The 18,033-nt window shown below is 39.4% G+C and overlaps 1 protein-coding gene across 1 annotated transcript in view; it reads right to left on the minus strand.

The window, feature by feature from the left end:
• Positions 1-18,033, minus strand: part of LOC127446490 (unconventional myosin-X-like) — a 137,675-nt gene that overhangs the window by 28,950 nt on the left and 90,692 nt on the right. Inside the window, exons 23-29 of the mRNA XM_051707456.1 lie at positions 15,098-15,371; positions 14,087-14,872; positions 8,311-8,434; positions 6,026-6,269; positions 5,698-5,793; positions 5,502-5,595; positions 5,350-5,405 (exon numbers count right to left, since the gene is read on the minus strand). Of these exons, the coding sequence (XP_051563416.1) occupies positions 5,350-5,405; positions 5,502-5,595; positions 5,698-5,793; positions 6,026-6,269; positions 8,311-8,434; positions 14,087-14,872; positions 15,098-15,371 (1,674 nt within the window). The remainder of the gene's footprint in view (positions 1-5,349; positions 5,406-5,501; positions 5,596-5,697; positions 5,794-6,025; positions 6,270-8,310; positions 8,435-14,086; positions 14,873-15,097; positions 15,372-18,033) is intronic.

Below are 18,033 nucleotides of genomic sequence, written 5' to 3' on the forward strand. Positions count from 1 at the left end.
TAATTCCCATAGTTCCATTTGTTATTCCATAGTTTTGATGACTTTACTATTATTCTAAAATGTGAAAAAAAAAAAAAAATAAAGAATGAGGAAGTGTTTCAAAACTTTTGACCAGTAGTGTATGTGACATAATTAATATCTGAATGTGCACCGGCATTCAGACAGTACATGAAAATCTGAAGGTTGCATCCTATTAAAATCATATATGTCCTCCAGAGAGAGAGAGAGAGAGAGAGAGAGAGAGAGAGATAGAGAGCAACACTACTTGCAGACGGTGTCTGAAGAATATGAATTTGAATGTCTATATAGTAAAAATATTTATTTTTGATTGAGGTCATCCCTTTCATCACAGAAGGAATCATAAATGTTCTGCTAGAAATCTATCTGTGCAGAGGGCTGAGCTTCTCACTGCTTGTCCATATACCATTTGATGACTTGCTTGAAAGAAAAGGATGATTCACTGTTCCTATTCCCAGATGTAAATACTTTTCATTTTAAAATGAAATAACATAATGACATAATGACATAATCCATGATATAATTTACAGCTGATATAACATTTAGAAAATCTGTCTACTACAAACTAACTAACTGAGTGTGTGTGTGTGGTTTATGAGGAAATTTTTTTAGGCTACAAACTGGTGATTATAAGGGTATTATGCTATAAATGTGGTTTATGAGGACATTTCTAGTGTCCCCATAATTCAAATCGCTTGAAAAACATACTAAACGATGTTTTTTTGAAAATGCATAAAGTTTTTTTGTGAGGGTTAGGTTTAGGGGTAGGGTTAGGGGATAGAATCTATAGTTTATACAGTATAAAAATCATTATGTCTATGGAGAGTCCTCATAAGGATAGCTGCACCAACATATGTGTGTGTGTGTGTGTGTGTGTGTGTGTGTGTGTGTTTAGGTCACATCAACACAGCAGATGCAGAGATTTGCACTCCCAAGTACTTCAAAGCTGATCACTCTTGCATTTGAACTTCAGCATTTGGACCGGACAGCTCCCGTAAAGAAGCACTTACATTCTATTTTATAACTAGCGATCTACTGTGCTAGTTTGGGAAATGTTAAGATGATCATAAACAATCGTAAAAAAACCTCACTAAGAATGAATATTGCCTGGTAAATGTGCTATTTATTAGTACGCGCTCGCTGCATTGGTTTAGCGCCCCATTCACTAAATGAATTATGCAGATTAGCCAACAGTGCAAACGCGAATGAAAAAGTGCGCAGAATGCAATTTGCGTATGCAATTGCAATTTTGCGGGCCGATTCTGAGGATGCTGCAGACCACATTTGACACACCCTGCCGAGACTGTTTTTTATTTTTTTATTTTCTCCCCCTTTTCTCACCAATTTGGAATGCCCAATTCCCAATGCACTCTAAGTCCTCATGGTGGCATAGTGACTCGCCTCAATCTGGGTGGCAGAGGACGAATCTCAGTTGCCTCCGTGTCAATCTGTGCATCTTATCACGTGGCTCGTTGAGCGTGTTGAGACGTAGCACATGTGGAGGCCCACGTTATTCTCTGCGGCATCCACGCACAACTCACCACGCACCCCACCGAGAGTGAGAACCACACATTATAGCGACCACGAGGAGGTTACCCCATGTGACTCTACCCTCCCTAGCAACCGGGCCAATTTGGTTGCTTAGGAGACCTGGCTGGAGTTACTCAGCATGCCCTGGATTCGAACTCGCGACTCCAGGGATGGTAGTCAGCATCAAGACTCACTGAACTACCCAGGCCCCCCACCTAAATCATCTCTTAAACATGCCGAAAAAGTGTGCTCGACTACACATCGCATCTGGATATAGGCACTCTTCTCCATTTTTTTATCAGTTTTTGATGAATTACTGTTGATATGATGGGTTGAAAATGTTCACAAACATCTCTTTTAAATAAGATAAATTTTACTGCCGACTTTTATTTGCGGCAATAGCGCGATCTAAACTGCGCCTCAGCGCCAGTCAATTTTTGTGAATGAAGCACAATCTACAATGAGCATAACTTACATAGAAAGGAAGTGTCTTTGTGCAGAAAGGAATGACAATGGCTGGGTTTCCCGATAACGTTGCAATTAAAGCGTTTACGATCTTCAAATGTTGCTCATTATTTTAAGATGGAGTAACATCTGTCTCCCAAACCAGCACGTAGATCCCTCGTTATAAAGCAGAAATGAAGAGCTTCATTACGGGAGCTGTCCAGTCCAAAGGTGCTGAAACTTTGGTCAAAATATGTCAAGGAGTTTGTCTTCTCAAAATAAAAATAAAGTGGAAATACTGACCATAGACTTAACCTTGTCAAGGCATTGAAATTGATTAACTATTATAGAATTTAATTACAGAAATAATGATGGCTTTAGTAAGACAGGGTTTCAAATGTATTAATTCTCAACTTCATAGAGATTAATGAAAGTGATGCAAAAAATGCATGTAACATGAATGTACGTGATGTGCATCATAGGGGCTCTAACGTAGCCTAAAGTTTTGTTTCTTTGGCGGGGACCTGAACTGATACACAAAGAACAGGATTAAAATGACAGTCATCAGTAGGCTGAACTATAGACACAAAGACATGCGCTTGAAGATACACACTTTATTATATTTTGAAGAACAGACGACAGAAAAAACGTTGATGCGCATCACTGATGCGCTGTTTGTTCAGTGGAGTGCAGCGGGAGCATGTCTCATGGAACACACGTAAAGCGGCAGGTTCACTTTATATAGCAGATGTGTATACAACCTAATCATGTATATTTTAATTATTATTATCATTATTATGTTTACATTTATAATTGTCTTCAGATCTTAATCTGTATTAGTAATTTTCCACCTGTTGGAGATGGATACTTGCGTGATTTTTTGACCACTTCATTATTCTTATAGCTTTTTCGTTTCATTTGAAGTATAATTTGAATTTAGAAATATCTTTGGTTTAAGTTTTTCATGTTTCAATATTAAATTGAATTTTTAAAGCAAAACCAATAAAGCAAGTACATTCACCAATCTCTTGCATGGAATTTCTAATATATTTTTTTGAAAAATATAATGAATATATTTCTTTCATATCGTACAGCCCTACTGTGCACTTGCAGCCTTACTGCCATTATGCAGAATGCAATTTGTGACTGCCATGTAAACAGACTAGGACTATTTGAATCATCCATTGGAGGGAGGAAGAAGAGGAGGAGGAAGAGAGAGAATGAATCGCTCATTGCACACTCTCACCCTAATCTCCTTTGTTAACCATGTTTTAATGATATATTTTGGGTCACATTACTCACATGTGTCTTCTAAGCAAATCTGTTCAATAAGAACATATCTCTCTGTTGCCATTACAATTATGCTTATCAAAGAAGCCCAATAAAATGTTATACTGTATTATGTGTCATGTAAATTTAGATCTATCTTTAGACCTAATTTACACCTATCACGTCACATGCACAGACTGCGGAGGCTGCCTATTGATTTCAATGTGATTTTATCAACACTTTTTTATCCTCTGAAACCATGTACAATGGCTTTCCAATGATCAAAATATATTAAATGTTACTTTGTATCTGATAAACTGTGAAAGATGCGAGAACAATACGTGTAATAATTTATGGACTTAAGAGCGGTTCATAGCTCTAGTTCATTTACGAGCATTTTTATGTGCTACTTAATGCTAGATAACGATGCTTTTGGGAAACGTGCTGTAGTAAGTACAATTTAAGTGCTACTAACTTTCAACTTAGAGCTTTGGGAAACCCAGCCCAAGCATCACCCACGCCAAGCGGGACTGCGTGAATGTCTGTCTGGTTCTTTCTCCTGAATAAATTAAATTCCTACATAACCAGTGTTCGGAACCCAATAATAACTATGTGCTGATGTGCCAAAAATGACAAAGGACTTTGTTGCTAAATCCTAAATAAAGTATGATTTAACTAAATCATCCACATCCATTTCTTGCATTGATGAAGCTGCTGGCTATTGCTGTGATGATGCATTGTGATAATGACGTGCTGTTTCTGGTCATTGTGACTTTATTCTCAAAATATTCCGACTTTAATCTCATAATGCTATGACTTTATTCTTGTAATTTTGACTTTATTCTCAAAATATTCCAACTTTAATCTCGTAGTGCTGCGACTTTATTCTCGTAATTTTGACTTTATTCTCAAAATATTCAGACTTTAATCTCGTAGTGCAGCGACTTTATTCTCGGAAATGTTGAATTTATTCTTATAATATTATGAATTTAATCTTGTAGTGCTACGACTTTATTCTTGTAGTTTTGACTTTATTCTCAAAATATTAGGACTTTAATCTCATAGTGCTACAACTTTATTCTCGTAATTTTGACTTTATTCTCAAAATATTACGACTTTATTCTCGAAATCTTAGATTATTTTTTCCCCCCAAGGCACCATTCCACCATCATAGAAATCTGATATATGGCCATATATTAGCATTTTTTATATCAGTAAAAAAACATACATTAAAGGAATAGTACAACCAAAAATTTAAATTCTCTCATCATTTGCTCACCCTCATGCCATTCCAGATGAGTATGACTTTCTTTCTTCTGCTGAACACAAACAAAGATTTTTAGAAGAATATCTCAGCTCTGTAGGTCCATATAATGCAAGTCAATAGGGTCCAAAACTTTGAAGCTTAAAAAGCACAAGACAGAATAAAAGTAATATGACTAAAATACTTAAATCCATATCTTCAGAAGCGATATGATAAATGTGGGTGAGAAACAGATCAATATTTATGTCCTTTTTTACAATAAATCTCCACTTTCACATTCTTCTTCTTTTGTTTTTGGCGATCCTTATTCTTCGTGCATATCGCCACCTACTGGGCAGGGAGGAGAATTTATAGTAAAAAAGGACATAAATATAGATCCACACCTATCATATCACTTCTGAAGACATGTATTTAACCAGTGGAGTCTTATGGATTACTTCTATGCTGCCTTCATATGCTTTTTTGAGCTACAAAGTTTTGGACCCTGTTTACTTGCATTGTATGGACCTACAGAGCTGAGAAATTCTTCTAAAAATCTTCGTTTGAGTTTAGCAGAGGAAAGAAAGTCATACACATCTTGGATGTCATGAGTAAATGATGAGAGAATTTTCATTTTTGGGTGAACTATTCCTTTAACATATACAATATGTGTTTTACATGTATTGCCATCTGTCAGATTTCTGTATGGGTCAGCATAACCTGTTGGAAATTTCTGCTCAACCATTTGAGTGTATATTACAAACCCAAACTACAAAGAAATTTTAAGAAATGTAATTTAACGGCTTGTGTTTTAGATGTAATTCTGTAACAAAGGCAACACTCACCTGTCAGGATTGTCTGAGGCACATACTGAGTCAATCAATCCAACATCCAATGTGCCCTGAGAGAGAGAAAAAAACCAGATGAACATTTGTTGAAATTGAAAGGTTTTCTGCGCAACTATGGCATGCAAGAGGAAATGTGTAATGACGCTAACCACAGCATTCTTTGGGTTGGCCTGCTCATGAGACATCTCCAACAGCTGATCTGGTGAGGCAATGTGGACCCGACTCAACACATTAAACCAACCACTGGGAAATTGAGGACAAACAAAGTCAAGAGAGCAAACCGTGAGTGAGAGCAATTTGGTGATAATATGAAAAAAAGAGACGAAGATAATGATGTGAGCATACCTGGCATCCTCTGGTGACTCGGCAAACACCTGGTACGTTCTCTCATCTGTCACGATGTTCAGAGCATTCTCCTTCTCATGATTATCCACAATCTCCCTGGAAACAGATCAGAAAACAATTTCTCTTTGTGTCCCCTGATTTTATTATAAGTCTTTGCTTTACATAAAGTCTGGGATTATTGGAAAGTCCCACCAGACCCACAAGTTGGCTTCTAAAAATGGTTTGCATACCAAATAAGGCAAAGAACCCCTGATGCAACAATTTAAATACAACAGCACAACAAACAACATTAATTGATTACACTGTCTACTATTCCACTAATTCTTACTTGGCTGTGCAGATGTCGATGGTCCCTTTTAGCTTCTCCTCGCTGTCATTCTCAAAATACATGAGTTTAGAGTCACGTAGGACGAACCAGCGCATCTTCCAATTCCTGCGGGAGAGTGTGGACAGACCCCCACCCTTCTTATACAGCCAGCCTGACTTTAATGACTCCTGCTTGGAGCGAAACCACATGAAGGTTTCATCCTTAAGAACACACCAACGCCTGCGCCATGGAATCATTAACCCCGCTGTGAAATGAATAAGAACATTTTAATGTACAAATAAAGTGTTATACTATCATTAAATTCATGTTCTGTATGTCTTTTGTTACAAGTGCTGTGATTGGTTTTTGGTTGCCTGGAAACAAGTAAAGGGCTGAGGGGAGGGCTTAGAGTGATGGACTGAATTACTTTTATTTTGTGGAAGAAACAGATTTATTTTCTCTAATTCTGAATTTTTTGATCATGAGTTTTATGACTTATATTGGTTTCCTTTTTTGTTGTTGTAATAAATGACACAAGGTGGAATTCACTTAGAATGAATTGTACCCTGTAAAAGTGGCAGTTATTTGCACATGATGTCTGCACAAAAGGAATTATGCAGATCAGGCAACGGCACAAACGCAGCCAAAAAATCAGTGCTGATCAGGGCAGGTTCTGAGCTAGGATATAGATGAAATTACTGTTTACAAACAAACACTCTACCCCACCCCTTCTGGGTTCTTTTGGTTGCCCAGAAAAGAACTGCTGTCTATGGGCGCTTCGCTCAAATTACGCTGAAAGTGTCCAAAAAGTACTGTTTCTGGGGTTGAAACACCCCGTTTCCCACAGATTATTGGAGATTAGGGCTTCTTTAAATTTCCACCAGATCGCTGCATCTAGGAAAACTCAGGATTTTACATAAATGATGATATTTCACGGATCACCGTCATTATTGTCACGTCTGCTCTATTAGCAGCTGTTGGTGGATATGAACTTTTTTTATGAAGAAATCGTGCAAACTCCCAAAGCGCTGTCGCTGTAACAGATACGAGGTCAAATATGATCTAACGATAATCAAGACCACTATATACGATATAACGGGAGGAACGGGACCTGTCTTTACCACAGCGCATGGACTAATGTTTGTGAAAGGATAAGTGAATAAAAATAATGTCATTCTGCTAAAATGCTGTGTTTGCATATATTTTAAATCATACAGTTCAATCAAAAAAGGCTGTTATTAAGTTTTGATATGGAATATTATCATATTGAAGTAAAATATTATTATTTGTTATTTGGGTTAATAATTTAAGCAGTTAAGACATATATTGTATGTCTGATGGTAGTTTTAATTTTTAAATACCCAAATTCTAAGGCTTCAGAAGTGTGTTAAACATGAGGATGTGTATTCAACAACCTGTTACATGACATAATCACATAGGCTCATTGAACCAAGTTTAAACTTGTTTTGCTAATATTTCAGAAAATAACCCACATAATTTCCTCACTGTAAACTATAGATATTCCTTTATAAGAACTTAACATTAACAGACATTATTACACTCAATAAAGCTTAAATATTATTAAAACTGCAGCGCTGCCTATTTCCACCATTGAAATCTGCTGCTCGAAAGAACCCGGAAGCGTAATTTCATCTATTGCGGAGGATACAGCTGAGCACCACAATTTGACACACTTTGCCAAAAGTGGACAGCATCACTCCACTATACTAACATGACGAAAGTGATCTCGAAAACACTTCACATCTTAATATATCTGTCAGGTTATTACACTCTTCTCCATCATCATAATTTAATGAATTACAACTGCCATGATCAAAAGAAAATGTACACAAACATCTTCTGCCTGCTTTCATCTGGCGCCAGTAGCGCGATGTAGATTGCGGTGGGCAGTTTTTGTGAATGAAGCGAAAGGAGGCATGTTTGCATGGAAAGGAATGACAATGACTTGTCAACGCAGTGCTGTTTCAGCGCTAACTGCACCTGCTTACACTAGATTGTGGGTGGTTAGTAAATATACAGTAAGACGCTGCTTTTTGCGCTGAAATACTACACGGAAAAGTGGCGCAACTGTTTAGTGAGTTCGCCCACATTTGGCAAATTTGATTTTGTACATCAAGCATATTACAATACATTTTTCTTTTGATAGTCGTAACAATCATAGCAATACCTAAAATCCTAAGATGTTTTGCTGTATTGGATCAGAGAGACTTTCGAACAAACTTTTGTAAACTTGGGGAGTTAATTAAGTGTAATTATGATGATCATTTCATTATTTGATTTCTTACCCTTCATATAAAGGTAACTGTGGAAATATGGAGGTCCATTCCCATTTAAGATGCTGACTCTACCATTGGACACCTCCTCATCTGTGTCCACGTACCCATCGTGTTCATCGTCACTCTCTGCATACTGAGTAAAAGAAACAGATAGGATGATCAAACAGTGTGCATACATGTTTATGAACATGTGTGTGTGCATATGTTTGTCAGAGGGTGTGATTCTGTAAATGTTTGTGGTAGTGTGTACAGGTGCATCTCAATAAATTAGAATGTCGTGGAAAAGTTCATTTATTTCAGTAATTCAACTCAAATTGTGAAACTCGTGTATTAAATAAATTCAATGCACACAGACTGAAGTAGTTTAAGTCTTTGGTTCTTTTAATTGTGATGATTTTGGCTCACATTTAACAAAAACCCACCAATTCACTATCTCAACAAATTAGAATATAGTGACATGCCAATCAGCTAATCAACTCAAAACACCTGCAAAGGTTTCCTGAGCCTTCAAAATGGTCTCTCAGTTTGGTTCACTAGGCTACACAATCATGGGGAAGACTGCTGATCTGACAGTTGTCCAGAAGACAATCATTGACACCCTTCACAAGGAGGGTAAGCCACAAACATTCATTGCCAAAGAAGCTGGCTGTTCACATTGAATTTATCATTGAATTCATTTAATACACGAGTTTCACAATTTGAGTTGAATTACTGAAATAAATGAACTTTTCCACGACATTCTAATTTATTGAGATGCACCTGTATATTATCATTAGAGCTGTTGAGGGTTAACATGTTAACATATACGTTAAATTAAATATCATTAACACTGATCAACTAATTTATTTAGAGCCCAAATCAAATATAATGAAACAACAATAATATCAAACCTCATTGGATATATACACGGCCTGGCCAAAAAAAGTTGCCGTTTGGATTTAAACAAGCAGATACTTAAGAGCCTATGATTGGATCATTATTGCAGTGATTAATATGTTTCAGCTGGCAACAATTCTTTTAACCTTAACTGACGCAGTATGTAGCTTCTCATTTCTTAAACAACCTTGTCGGAAGACGTATCCCGTGGTCATGGAAAATATGTTACTGTGTTTCAGAAGGGGCAAATTATTGGCCTGCATCAAGCAAAGAAAACAACTAAGGAGATTGCTGAAATCACTGGAATTAGGTTAAGAACTGTCCAACGCATTATTAAAACCTGGAAGGATAGTGGTGAACTGTCAGCTTTATGGAAGAAATGTGGTCGGAAAAAATCTTGAATGATCATGATCGGAGATTACTAAAACGCTTGGTGAAATAAAATCGTAAAATATCGACAGTAGAACTCACGGCTGTGTTTAACGGTGAAAGTAAGAGCATTTCCACACGCACAGTGCAACAAAAACTTACAGGATTGGGACTAAACAGCTGTGTAGCCACAAGAAAGCCACATGTTAGTGAGGCTTCAGTTTGCAAGGGAGCATAAAGACTGGGCTGTGGAGCAATGGAATAAAGTCATGTGGTCTGATGAGTCCAGATTTACCCTATTCCAAAGTGATGGGCACGTCAGCATAAGGGAAGCGCATGAAGCGATACACCTGTCATGCATAGTGCCCACTGTACAAGCCTCTGGAGGCAGTGTTATGATCTGGGGTTGCTTCAATTGGTCAGGTCTACGCTCAGCAATGTTATGAGGCAATAAAATGAAGTCAGCTGACTACCTGAATGAATGACCAGGATATCCCATCAATGGATTTTTTCTTCCCTGACGGCACGGGCATATTCCAGGACGAAAATGCCCAGATTCATCGGGTTCAAATTGTGAAAGAGTGGTTCAGGGAGCATGAGGAATGATTTTCACACATGAATTGGCCACCATAGAGTCCTGACCTTGACACAAGTGAAAGTCTTTGGGATGTGCTGGAGAAGAGTGGTTTGACTCTCCTGTCCTCAATACATGATCTCGGCCAAAAATTAATACAACTCTGGACGGAAATAAATGCTGTGAAGTTGCATAAAGTTGTCGAAACAATTCCACGATGAATGTGCGCCATAATCAAAGCTAAAGGCGGTCCAACAAAATATTAGAGTATACGACTTTTTTTGACCAGGCAGTATATATTTATATAGGTTATTTATATTTTCAGCTTTAGTGTATCAATAGGAAATATACATTTTAGACTCCCAAACATTTCTTTTGCAAATAGAATAGAATTGAAGAACAGGGAGCCCTGCAACAGATGGCATGGTCCCCACAGAGCCCCCCACTGAATATTGAGTCAGTCTGGGATTACAAGAAGAGATAGAAGCAATTGCGACAGCCGAAATAGATAGAAGAACTGTGGCGAATTCTCCAAGAAGCTTGGAACATCCTATCTACAAACAACCAAGAAAAACTGTGTCCAGGTGTACCTATGAGAATTGGTGCTGTTTTGAAGGCAAAGGTGGTCCCATCAAATATTGATTTAGCTTTTTTATGTTTACTGGAATTTGTATGACGTTAATTGATAAATGATAACAATTTATGGCATTACTTTTGAAGACATCCTCACCATGCAACATTTTTCCCAAGTGCCTAAAACTTTTGTACAGTACTATATATATATATATATATATATATATATATATATATATATATATATATATTAGTGCTGTCGAAGTTAACATGCTAATAACGTGTTAACGGAAAAATTGGTTAACGGCACTCATTTTTTTAAACGCCGTTAACGCGTAATATGACCCTTTTAATAAACCGTAGTTCATGAGAAGCGAGTCAATTTGCGCAAACGCTGCTAATGTCACATGCATTGACCGTCAGGAAACAGATCGTGGGAGACATTATGCTGATACCTGCGCCAAGCATTTTATCAATGTATCACAGCAGTAGAACATGCCCGCAAAGCACAGATAGAGCTCGGAACTTTATAACATGATTGCAGCGGCAAGACAGCTACCATTTGAACATCTACCTTGCACTGTGAGGCACGGTATGAAAGTTGCGAGGCGCGGTGCGAAGTGAAAGTGTGAGCGCGAGGCGATCGTCTATGTTCTGCGACTGCTACCGGGTTCTTGAATAACATATAACATGCCAATAAAGGCAGCCGGTGAAGTTTCTGGTGCCCCCCTAGGGAGTCGGTGCCCTACGCAAACTGTGTAATATGCGTATAGGGAGCGGCGGTACTGATTACTGGATAATGGAAACCCTGCTGATGTCTCCAAGTTTCTGTCACAGCATGTGTGTTTGATAGTGCACTAGCCAATGCAGAAGTTGAAGACATTGCTGGAACCCTGCAGGTAATCTGGTTACAACTGTGACCGGGGTCTAAAAGGAGTTTTTTATGTATTTTTCACAGAGTCCTGACTTTTTTTGCATAATTGGTGCAAATAGTCACATGACCAGAGCTATTTAATTCCACTGTGCTCCTGGAAAGATTATGTCTGTCAAAAATCTATAAAAAAAAGCGAACAAATCCTGTCATAATACACTTACAACTAATATTTTGTACATAATTTGAATTGAGTTGTGTTGTGTTCATTTTCTGTTGTTCAGCTCTGTTGGTGGGTTTTGTGTGGATGACTGAAAAATACATCTGGATGAAGCATATTTTGTCCACTCATGTTTATAAAGATATTGCGATTAACAAAAAAAAAAATTATGCGATTAATCGCAATTAAATATTTTAATCATTTGACAGCCTTAATATATATATATATATATATATATATATATATATATATATATATATAGTGCATTCAGAAAGTATTCAGACCCCTTCATTTTTTCCACATTTTGTTATGTTGCAGCCTTATGCTAAAATGCTTTAAATTATTTTATTTTTTCACATCAAGCTACACTCCATACCCCATAATGACAAAGCAAAAACCAGATTTCTGATAACTTTTCAAATTTATTAAAAAGAAAAAACTGATACATATATTAGTGCTGTCAGTCGAGCTGGTGCAAATGTAACAATATAATGCTTTATTAAAATTTTCCAAACAAAGCCTTCCACAGTATAAACATTCACTAAAATAGCACCAATTCAAGTAACATTAAACGTTCCCCAAAGTCTAAGTGTGAGTTTGACTAATTGAAAGAACTAGTTTCCCCATAGGTTGCATTTTCATTGCAATGGGCATTAAATCTCTTAAACTCTCCTTCTTTACAATATTAATCTGCCATTAGACTGTGGCTATCCACTGTTACAGCAAATGTGATTTAAATGTGATACATTTATGATTTGCGTCAGGGCGTCAACGGCAGAATAAACTCTACATGAAAAGCGCTTGCAGACATAGTTAAGTGCAGACACTGGTGATAGTTAAGACTTGACTTTCTTCTGTGATGATTAAAATGTGCCTTACATAGGCTGAAATATACTTGATTTCTATAACAAGTCCCATCTGGGCTAGAGTGCTAATAGGTCTTTTCTTCAATTTATCTCTGACATGGCACAGTTGTGTGTGTGTGTTGTGAAGCATGTGTCAGTTTAGCGACTCAGGGCAGACACATTACAAAGGTTCTGTCCTTCCAATAAGTTAATAGTTTATGCTGGTTTATGCTGTATTAACAGTAAATCCATTAATCGTGATTAAGAAAAAATTACGCTTTAAAATTTTTGAATTAATCTTATGCATTAATGCGTTAATTCTGACAGCTCTAATATAAATATGAATTTTTATGTTATTGACATGTCAGTATATTTGATTTGTACTCTATATACAGGAGTTGATACATTATTTGATTTAATTTGAAAATGAATAATGACTTACATTTTGATCTGTTCATCATACAAGGTGGTTGTTTGGCTTCAGAAGACTTATGAATATGATGCACAAGTCTACTACTTTTATGACACTTTTGGGTGCATTTTTTAAGCTTTAAAGTGAGTCACTATAAACAACCATTGTATTAAAATCAGCAATCGTGACATTCTTTGAAATATACACTGAAAAAACTTAAACCTAAATATGTGCTTCATGTAGTAATATCTAAATTAACTGGTTCTGTTCAAGTCAAATATTTTATTTAACATTACTTAATCAGGGGCCTGGGTAGCTCAGTGATTATTGACACTGACTACCACCCTTGAAGTCATGAGTTCGAATCCAGGGTGTGCTGAGTGACTCCAGCCATGTCTCCTAAGCAACCAAATTGGCCCGGTTGCTAGGGAGGGTAGAGTCACATGGGGTAACCTCCTCGTGGTCGCGATTAGTGGTTCTTGCTCTCAATAGGGTGTGTGGTAAGTTGTGCGTGGATCGCGGAGAATAGCATGAGCCTCCACATGCTGTGAGCCTCCGTGGTGTCATGCACAGCGATCCACGTGATAAGATGCACAGATTGACTATCTCAGAAGTGAAGGCAACTGAGACTTGTCCTCCGCCACCCAGATTGAGGTGAGTAACCACGCCACCACGAGGACCTAGTAAGTAGTGAGAACTGGGCATGCCAAATTGGGGAGAAAAGGGGATAAAATTAATAAAAATAAATAAATACAAAAATAATACAAAAAAAACATTACTGAATCAACCTGATTCATCTGATTCATACCTAAAAAAATAAAAAAAATAAAATACTGTATATATTTTAAGGGTTAGAACAGGTAGAAATAGCTCCTTAAGGTCACCACTTTTTACAGTGTGTCCATTTGTACTCTGCAGAAGAAATAAAAAAGTCACATGGGATTGGAACGACATGAGGGTGAGTAACTAATGAAAGAATTTTCATTTGTGAGTGAACTATTCCTCGAAGACACGTGTGTGTGCATGTATTTTGTATGTAACTCACTGAATCTGAGCTACGGTTGTAGGACTCCTGGCTTGCGTTGGTGCAGGTAGACTTGCGCGCATGTTCTACGTCCGTTGCTGCAGTACTGCTCTGTCCATCCTCCAGGTCATCCTGGTCATAGTCTGACTCACCGTCCCCTGGAACACTGTAGATGGGCTCCTCTGTGTCTGGCAGAGACTCCACTGTGGTCAGCCTGGTGGTGCATTCCACGTCCTCTCCTTTGTTCCCATCAATCTCTGTAGCTGATTTAGCTTCCTCTGGCTTTCCATCTTCCTTTTTGGTTTCACCAGGGAGAGGGGGAGGAGGTGGAGGAGGAGGTGGCGGAGGAGCCCCAGATGGAGCGTTGGGTGCGGACGAGGCCACCATGCCTTCGGCAAAAGCAGGTGGTGGAGGAGGCAGTGTGGCAAGGATCTCCTGATCTACAGGGCCTTCTGCAGGAGGAGGGAACTCTTGAAGTGGTATGCACTCTTCATCTGCGTGGAAGCCTTCGTCTACCTCTTCCTCGGTGGTGGTGGTGGTTGTCGGTCTGGAAGTGGATTGCTTAGGATCACCAGGGATGACTTCTGGGCCTCCGGTGTCAAGCAGGTCGAGGAACTCAGTGGCGGCGCGAGATGCCTGTTTTTTCTGACGCAGGATCTCAGCATCGCGGCGTAAACGGAGTTCCTGTTTGGAGCTCTCACACAGCATGGACACTCCGTCCTCTCTCTGCTTCTGAAGACGCTCGATCTCTCGTTCCAAACGCAGGATCTCCTCCATCTGACGTCTCTCCTCAGCAGACCGTGGAGACTGAGGGAGAGAGATGGAGGAAGACAGAGGAGAGAGAAGAGAGACATTAGATAAAAAACAAACATTAGGAATCCTGTGTGAGTCCCTTGTGAATGGTGACTGAGGCTAACAATCTCATTTTGTGTTCCACAGAGGAAATACTGTCATATGGGTTTGGAACAACAAGTGGGTGAGTAATGACAGGATTTTTACATTTTGGTGACCTATCCCTGTAAAGTCACTCACCTCTTTCTCTCCTTCCTTTTCCTCTTCGTCTTTCTTGTTTTGCTCTCCCTCTGTCATCTTCCCCACCTCTTCTTTCATTCTTCTCTCCTCCTCCTCTTTCTTCCGCTTTTGCTCTCTTAGTTTGCGGCAGATTCCTCGAACCACTTGCCCTCGCCTGTGTTTTTGGAGGACCAGCACAGCTGAACGTTTTCGTAGATACCATTGTTTATAGAGATGAGCACGGTAGTTCTTCTGGATGGTAACAATGCTGGCCAGAGCCTTCTTGAAGTTCTTTCTGTGGTGGGGATATAGTTCATGCTCCCTTAGAAAAAGCTATTTAGCTGCCTTTGGCAGAGGACAGTAGTCGAAAGCTAATAGACAGTTGGCACAAAAAACTAAAATCTAAAGATCTCATATTGATTGTTTGTGGCATGTCAAACTGAGAATTAACATTCAGAGATTAGGCAGTCATACATACACAACATTTTAGTTTTGCCCTCAGAAGCCATCTTGTTGTCTTTCCTTGAATATGCTGGCAGCACTGGTTATAAGTATTCTCTGAGAGTGACATGAAAGAAAATCTAATCTCTGCAGAACTGCCCAGGCATTTTAGTCACTTTAAGCCTACTTAATGAGAGTAAAGAACCAAAACAAATATAATTACTGAAATATATATTTTTTTTTCAAGAGCTGTCAAAATTAACACGTTAACACATGAGATTAATTAAAAAAGATTAGTGTGTTAAATTTTCTAAATCATGTTTAACGCATTTACAGTTTACACAGCATAAACCAGCATGAACACTGGTTGGAAGGGCAAAACCTTTGCGATGTGTCCACCTGGAGTCATTAAACTGACAGACACACCACAAATACACACAGCAGTGATTCAGTGTCAGTGATAAAGTGATAGGGAAATGCTCTTAATGCTATTTGTTGTACAAAACAAGCCTACATGGAACTTGTGACAGAAATCAAGTATTTTTCAGCCTCTGTAAGGCACATTTTAATTACCACAGTAGCACACCAAGTATTAAATATCAACAAAATGCATGAAACGTTTTTGTCTGCAAGCGCTTTGCAGAGTTCAAAGTGGCGCAGACGCCCTGGCACAAATCATCAACGCAGCTTCACGATTGCTGTAACAAAGCGGATAGCCACAGTCTGCTGGGTGACTAATATTGTGGAGGACGAGAGTTTAAGAGATTTAATGCCCATTGCAATGAATATGCAACCTATGGGGAGACTAGTTCTTTCAATTAGTCAAACTCCCACTTAGACTTTAAACTTTTCCCAATGTTACTTGAATTGTTGCTATTTTAGTGCATTTTTATCTTTATACTGTGGAAGGCTTTGTTTGGAAAATGTTAATAAAGCATTATATTGTCACATATTGTTTAGTTTTCTTTCCTAAGAAGGAAATAAATGCAGTTTGACAGGAAACAACGTATATTTAGAGCACTTTCAAAATCTGCGATTAATCGCAATTATAAGGAATAATTCACCCAAAAATGAAACTTTGGTGATAATTTACTCACCCTCAGGCCATCAAAGATGTATATGACCTTCTTTCTTCATCAGAATAGGATTTAAGATTTTTTGGAAAGTATCCCAGGTTTTTTCAGCTTCATCCAATGCAAGTGAATGGACACCAATTTTTGACGGTCCAAAAAGCACACTTAGTCAGTATCAAAGTAATCCACATGACTCCCGCCGATCAAGTAAAGTCTTCTGAAGTAAATCGATACATTTGTGTTAAAAACGTCATGATTACTTGCGTAACCTCTGTTCCCTGATGGAGGGAAACGAGACGTTGTGTCAATGTAGTGACACTGGGGGTCACTCTTTGGAGCCCGAGACACCTCTGGTCTTTGATAAAAGGCCAATAAAAATTGCCGAGTGGTATTTGCATGCCACTCCCCTGGACATACGGGTATAAAAGGAGCTGATATGCAACCACTCATTCAGGTTTTATGCTGAGGAGCCGAGACAAGGTCTGGCCATTTCAGCAGGTAGCTCAGAGGAGGTGAAAGGCGCTATTTGCAAGCGATGCACCCGGCCGGCTATCCCAGGCTTATCCGCTTGTATTGCGTGCCACTACCTGGGACGAAACCGGTTCCACCCGGAGGTTGTAGAACCTTGCAAAGGAGTTGGGTGTTGCCCAGCATGCTGCTCTGCAAATGTCTGTTAGAGAGGCACCCCTGGCCAGGGCCCAGGAGGCCGCTACACCCCTGGTAGAATGGGCTCGTAGCCCTACCGGGGGTGGCATGTTCTGGGCGTGATATGCCATAGCTATGGCGTCAATGAGCCAGTGGGCAATCCTCTGCTTGGAGACAGAGCTTTCTTTCCGCTGTGCACCAAAGCAGACAAAGAGCTGCTCAGAGATCCTAAAGCTCTGCGTGCGATCCAAATAGATGTGTAAAGCGCGCGCTGGACACAGCAATGACAGGGCTGGGTCTGCCTCCTCCTGGGGCAGCGCTCGCAGGTTCACCACCTGGTCCCTAAAAGGGGTCGTGGGAACTTTGGGCACATAGCCCGGTCGGGGTCTCAAGATCACATGAGAGTAGCCCAGACTGAACTCCAGGCACGTTTTGCTGACAGAGAACGCTTGCAGGTCTCCTACCCTCTTGATGGAAGTGAGCGCAGTCAGGAGGGCAGACTTCAAGGAGAGTGCCTTAAGCTCAGCTGACTGCAAAGGCTCAAAGGGGGCTCTCTGTAGGCCCTGAAGAACTACAGAGAGGTCCCATGAGGGAACGAGGTGTGGTCTGGAGGGGTTCAGCCTCCTGGCGTCTCTCAGGAACCTGATGATCAGGTTGTGCTTCCCTAAGGACTTACCATCCACTGTGTCGTGGTGTGCTGCTATAGCAGCAACGTACACCTTCAAGATGGAAGGGGACAGCCACCCTTCCAACCTCTCCTGCAGGAAGGAAAGCACTGATCCGACTGCGCATCTCTGC

Source organism: Myxocyprinus asiaticus, chromosome 9 (assembly GCF_019703515.2).
Source record: "Myxocyprinus asiaticus isolate MX2 ecotype Aquarium Trade chromosome 9, UBuf_Myxa_2, whole genome shotgun sequence".
Lineage (NCBI taxonomy): Eukaryota > Metazoa > Chordata > Actinopteri > Cypriniformes > Catostomidae > Myxocyprinus > Myxocyprinus asiaticus.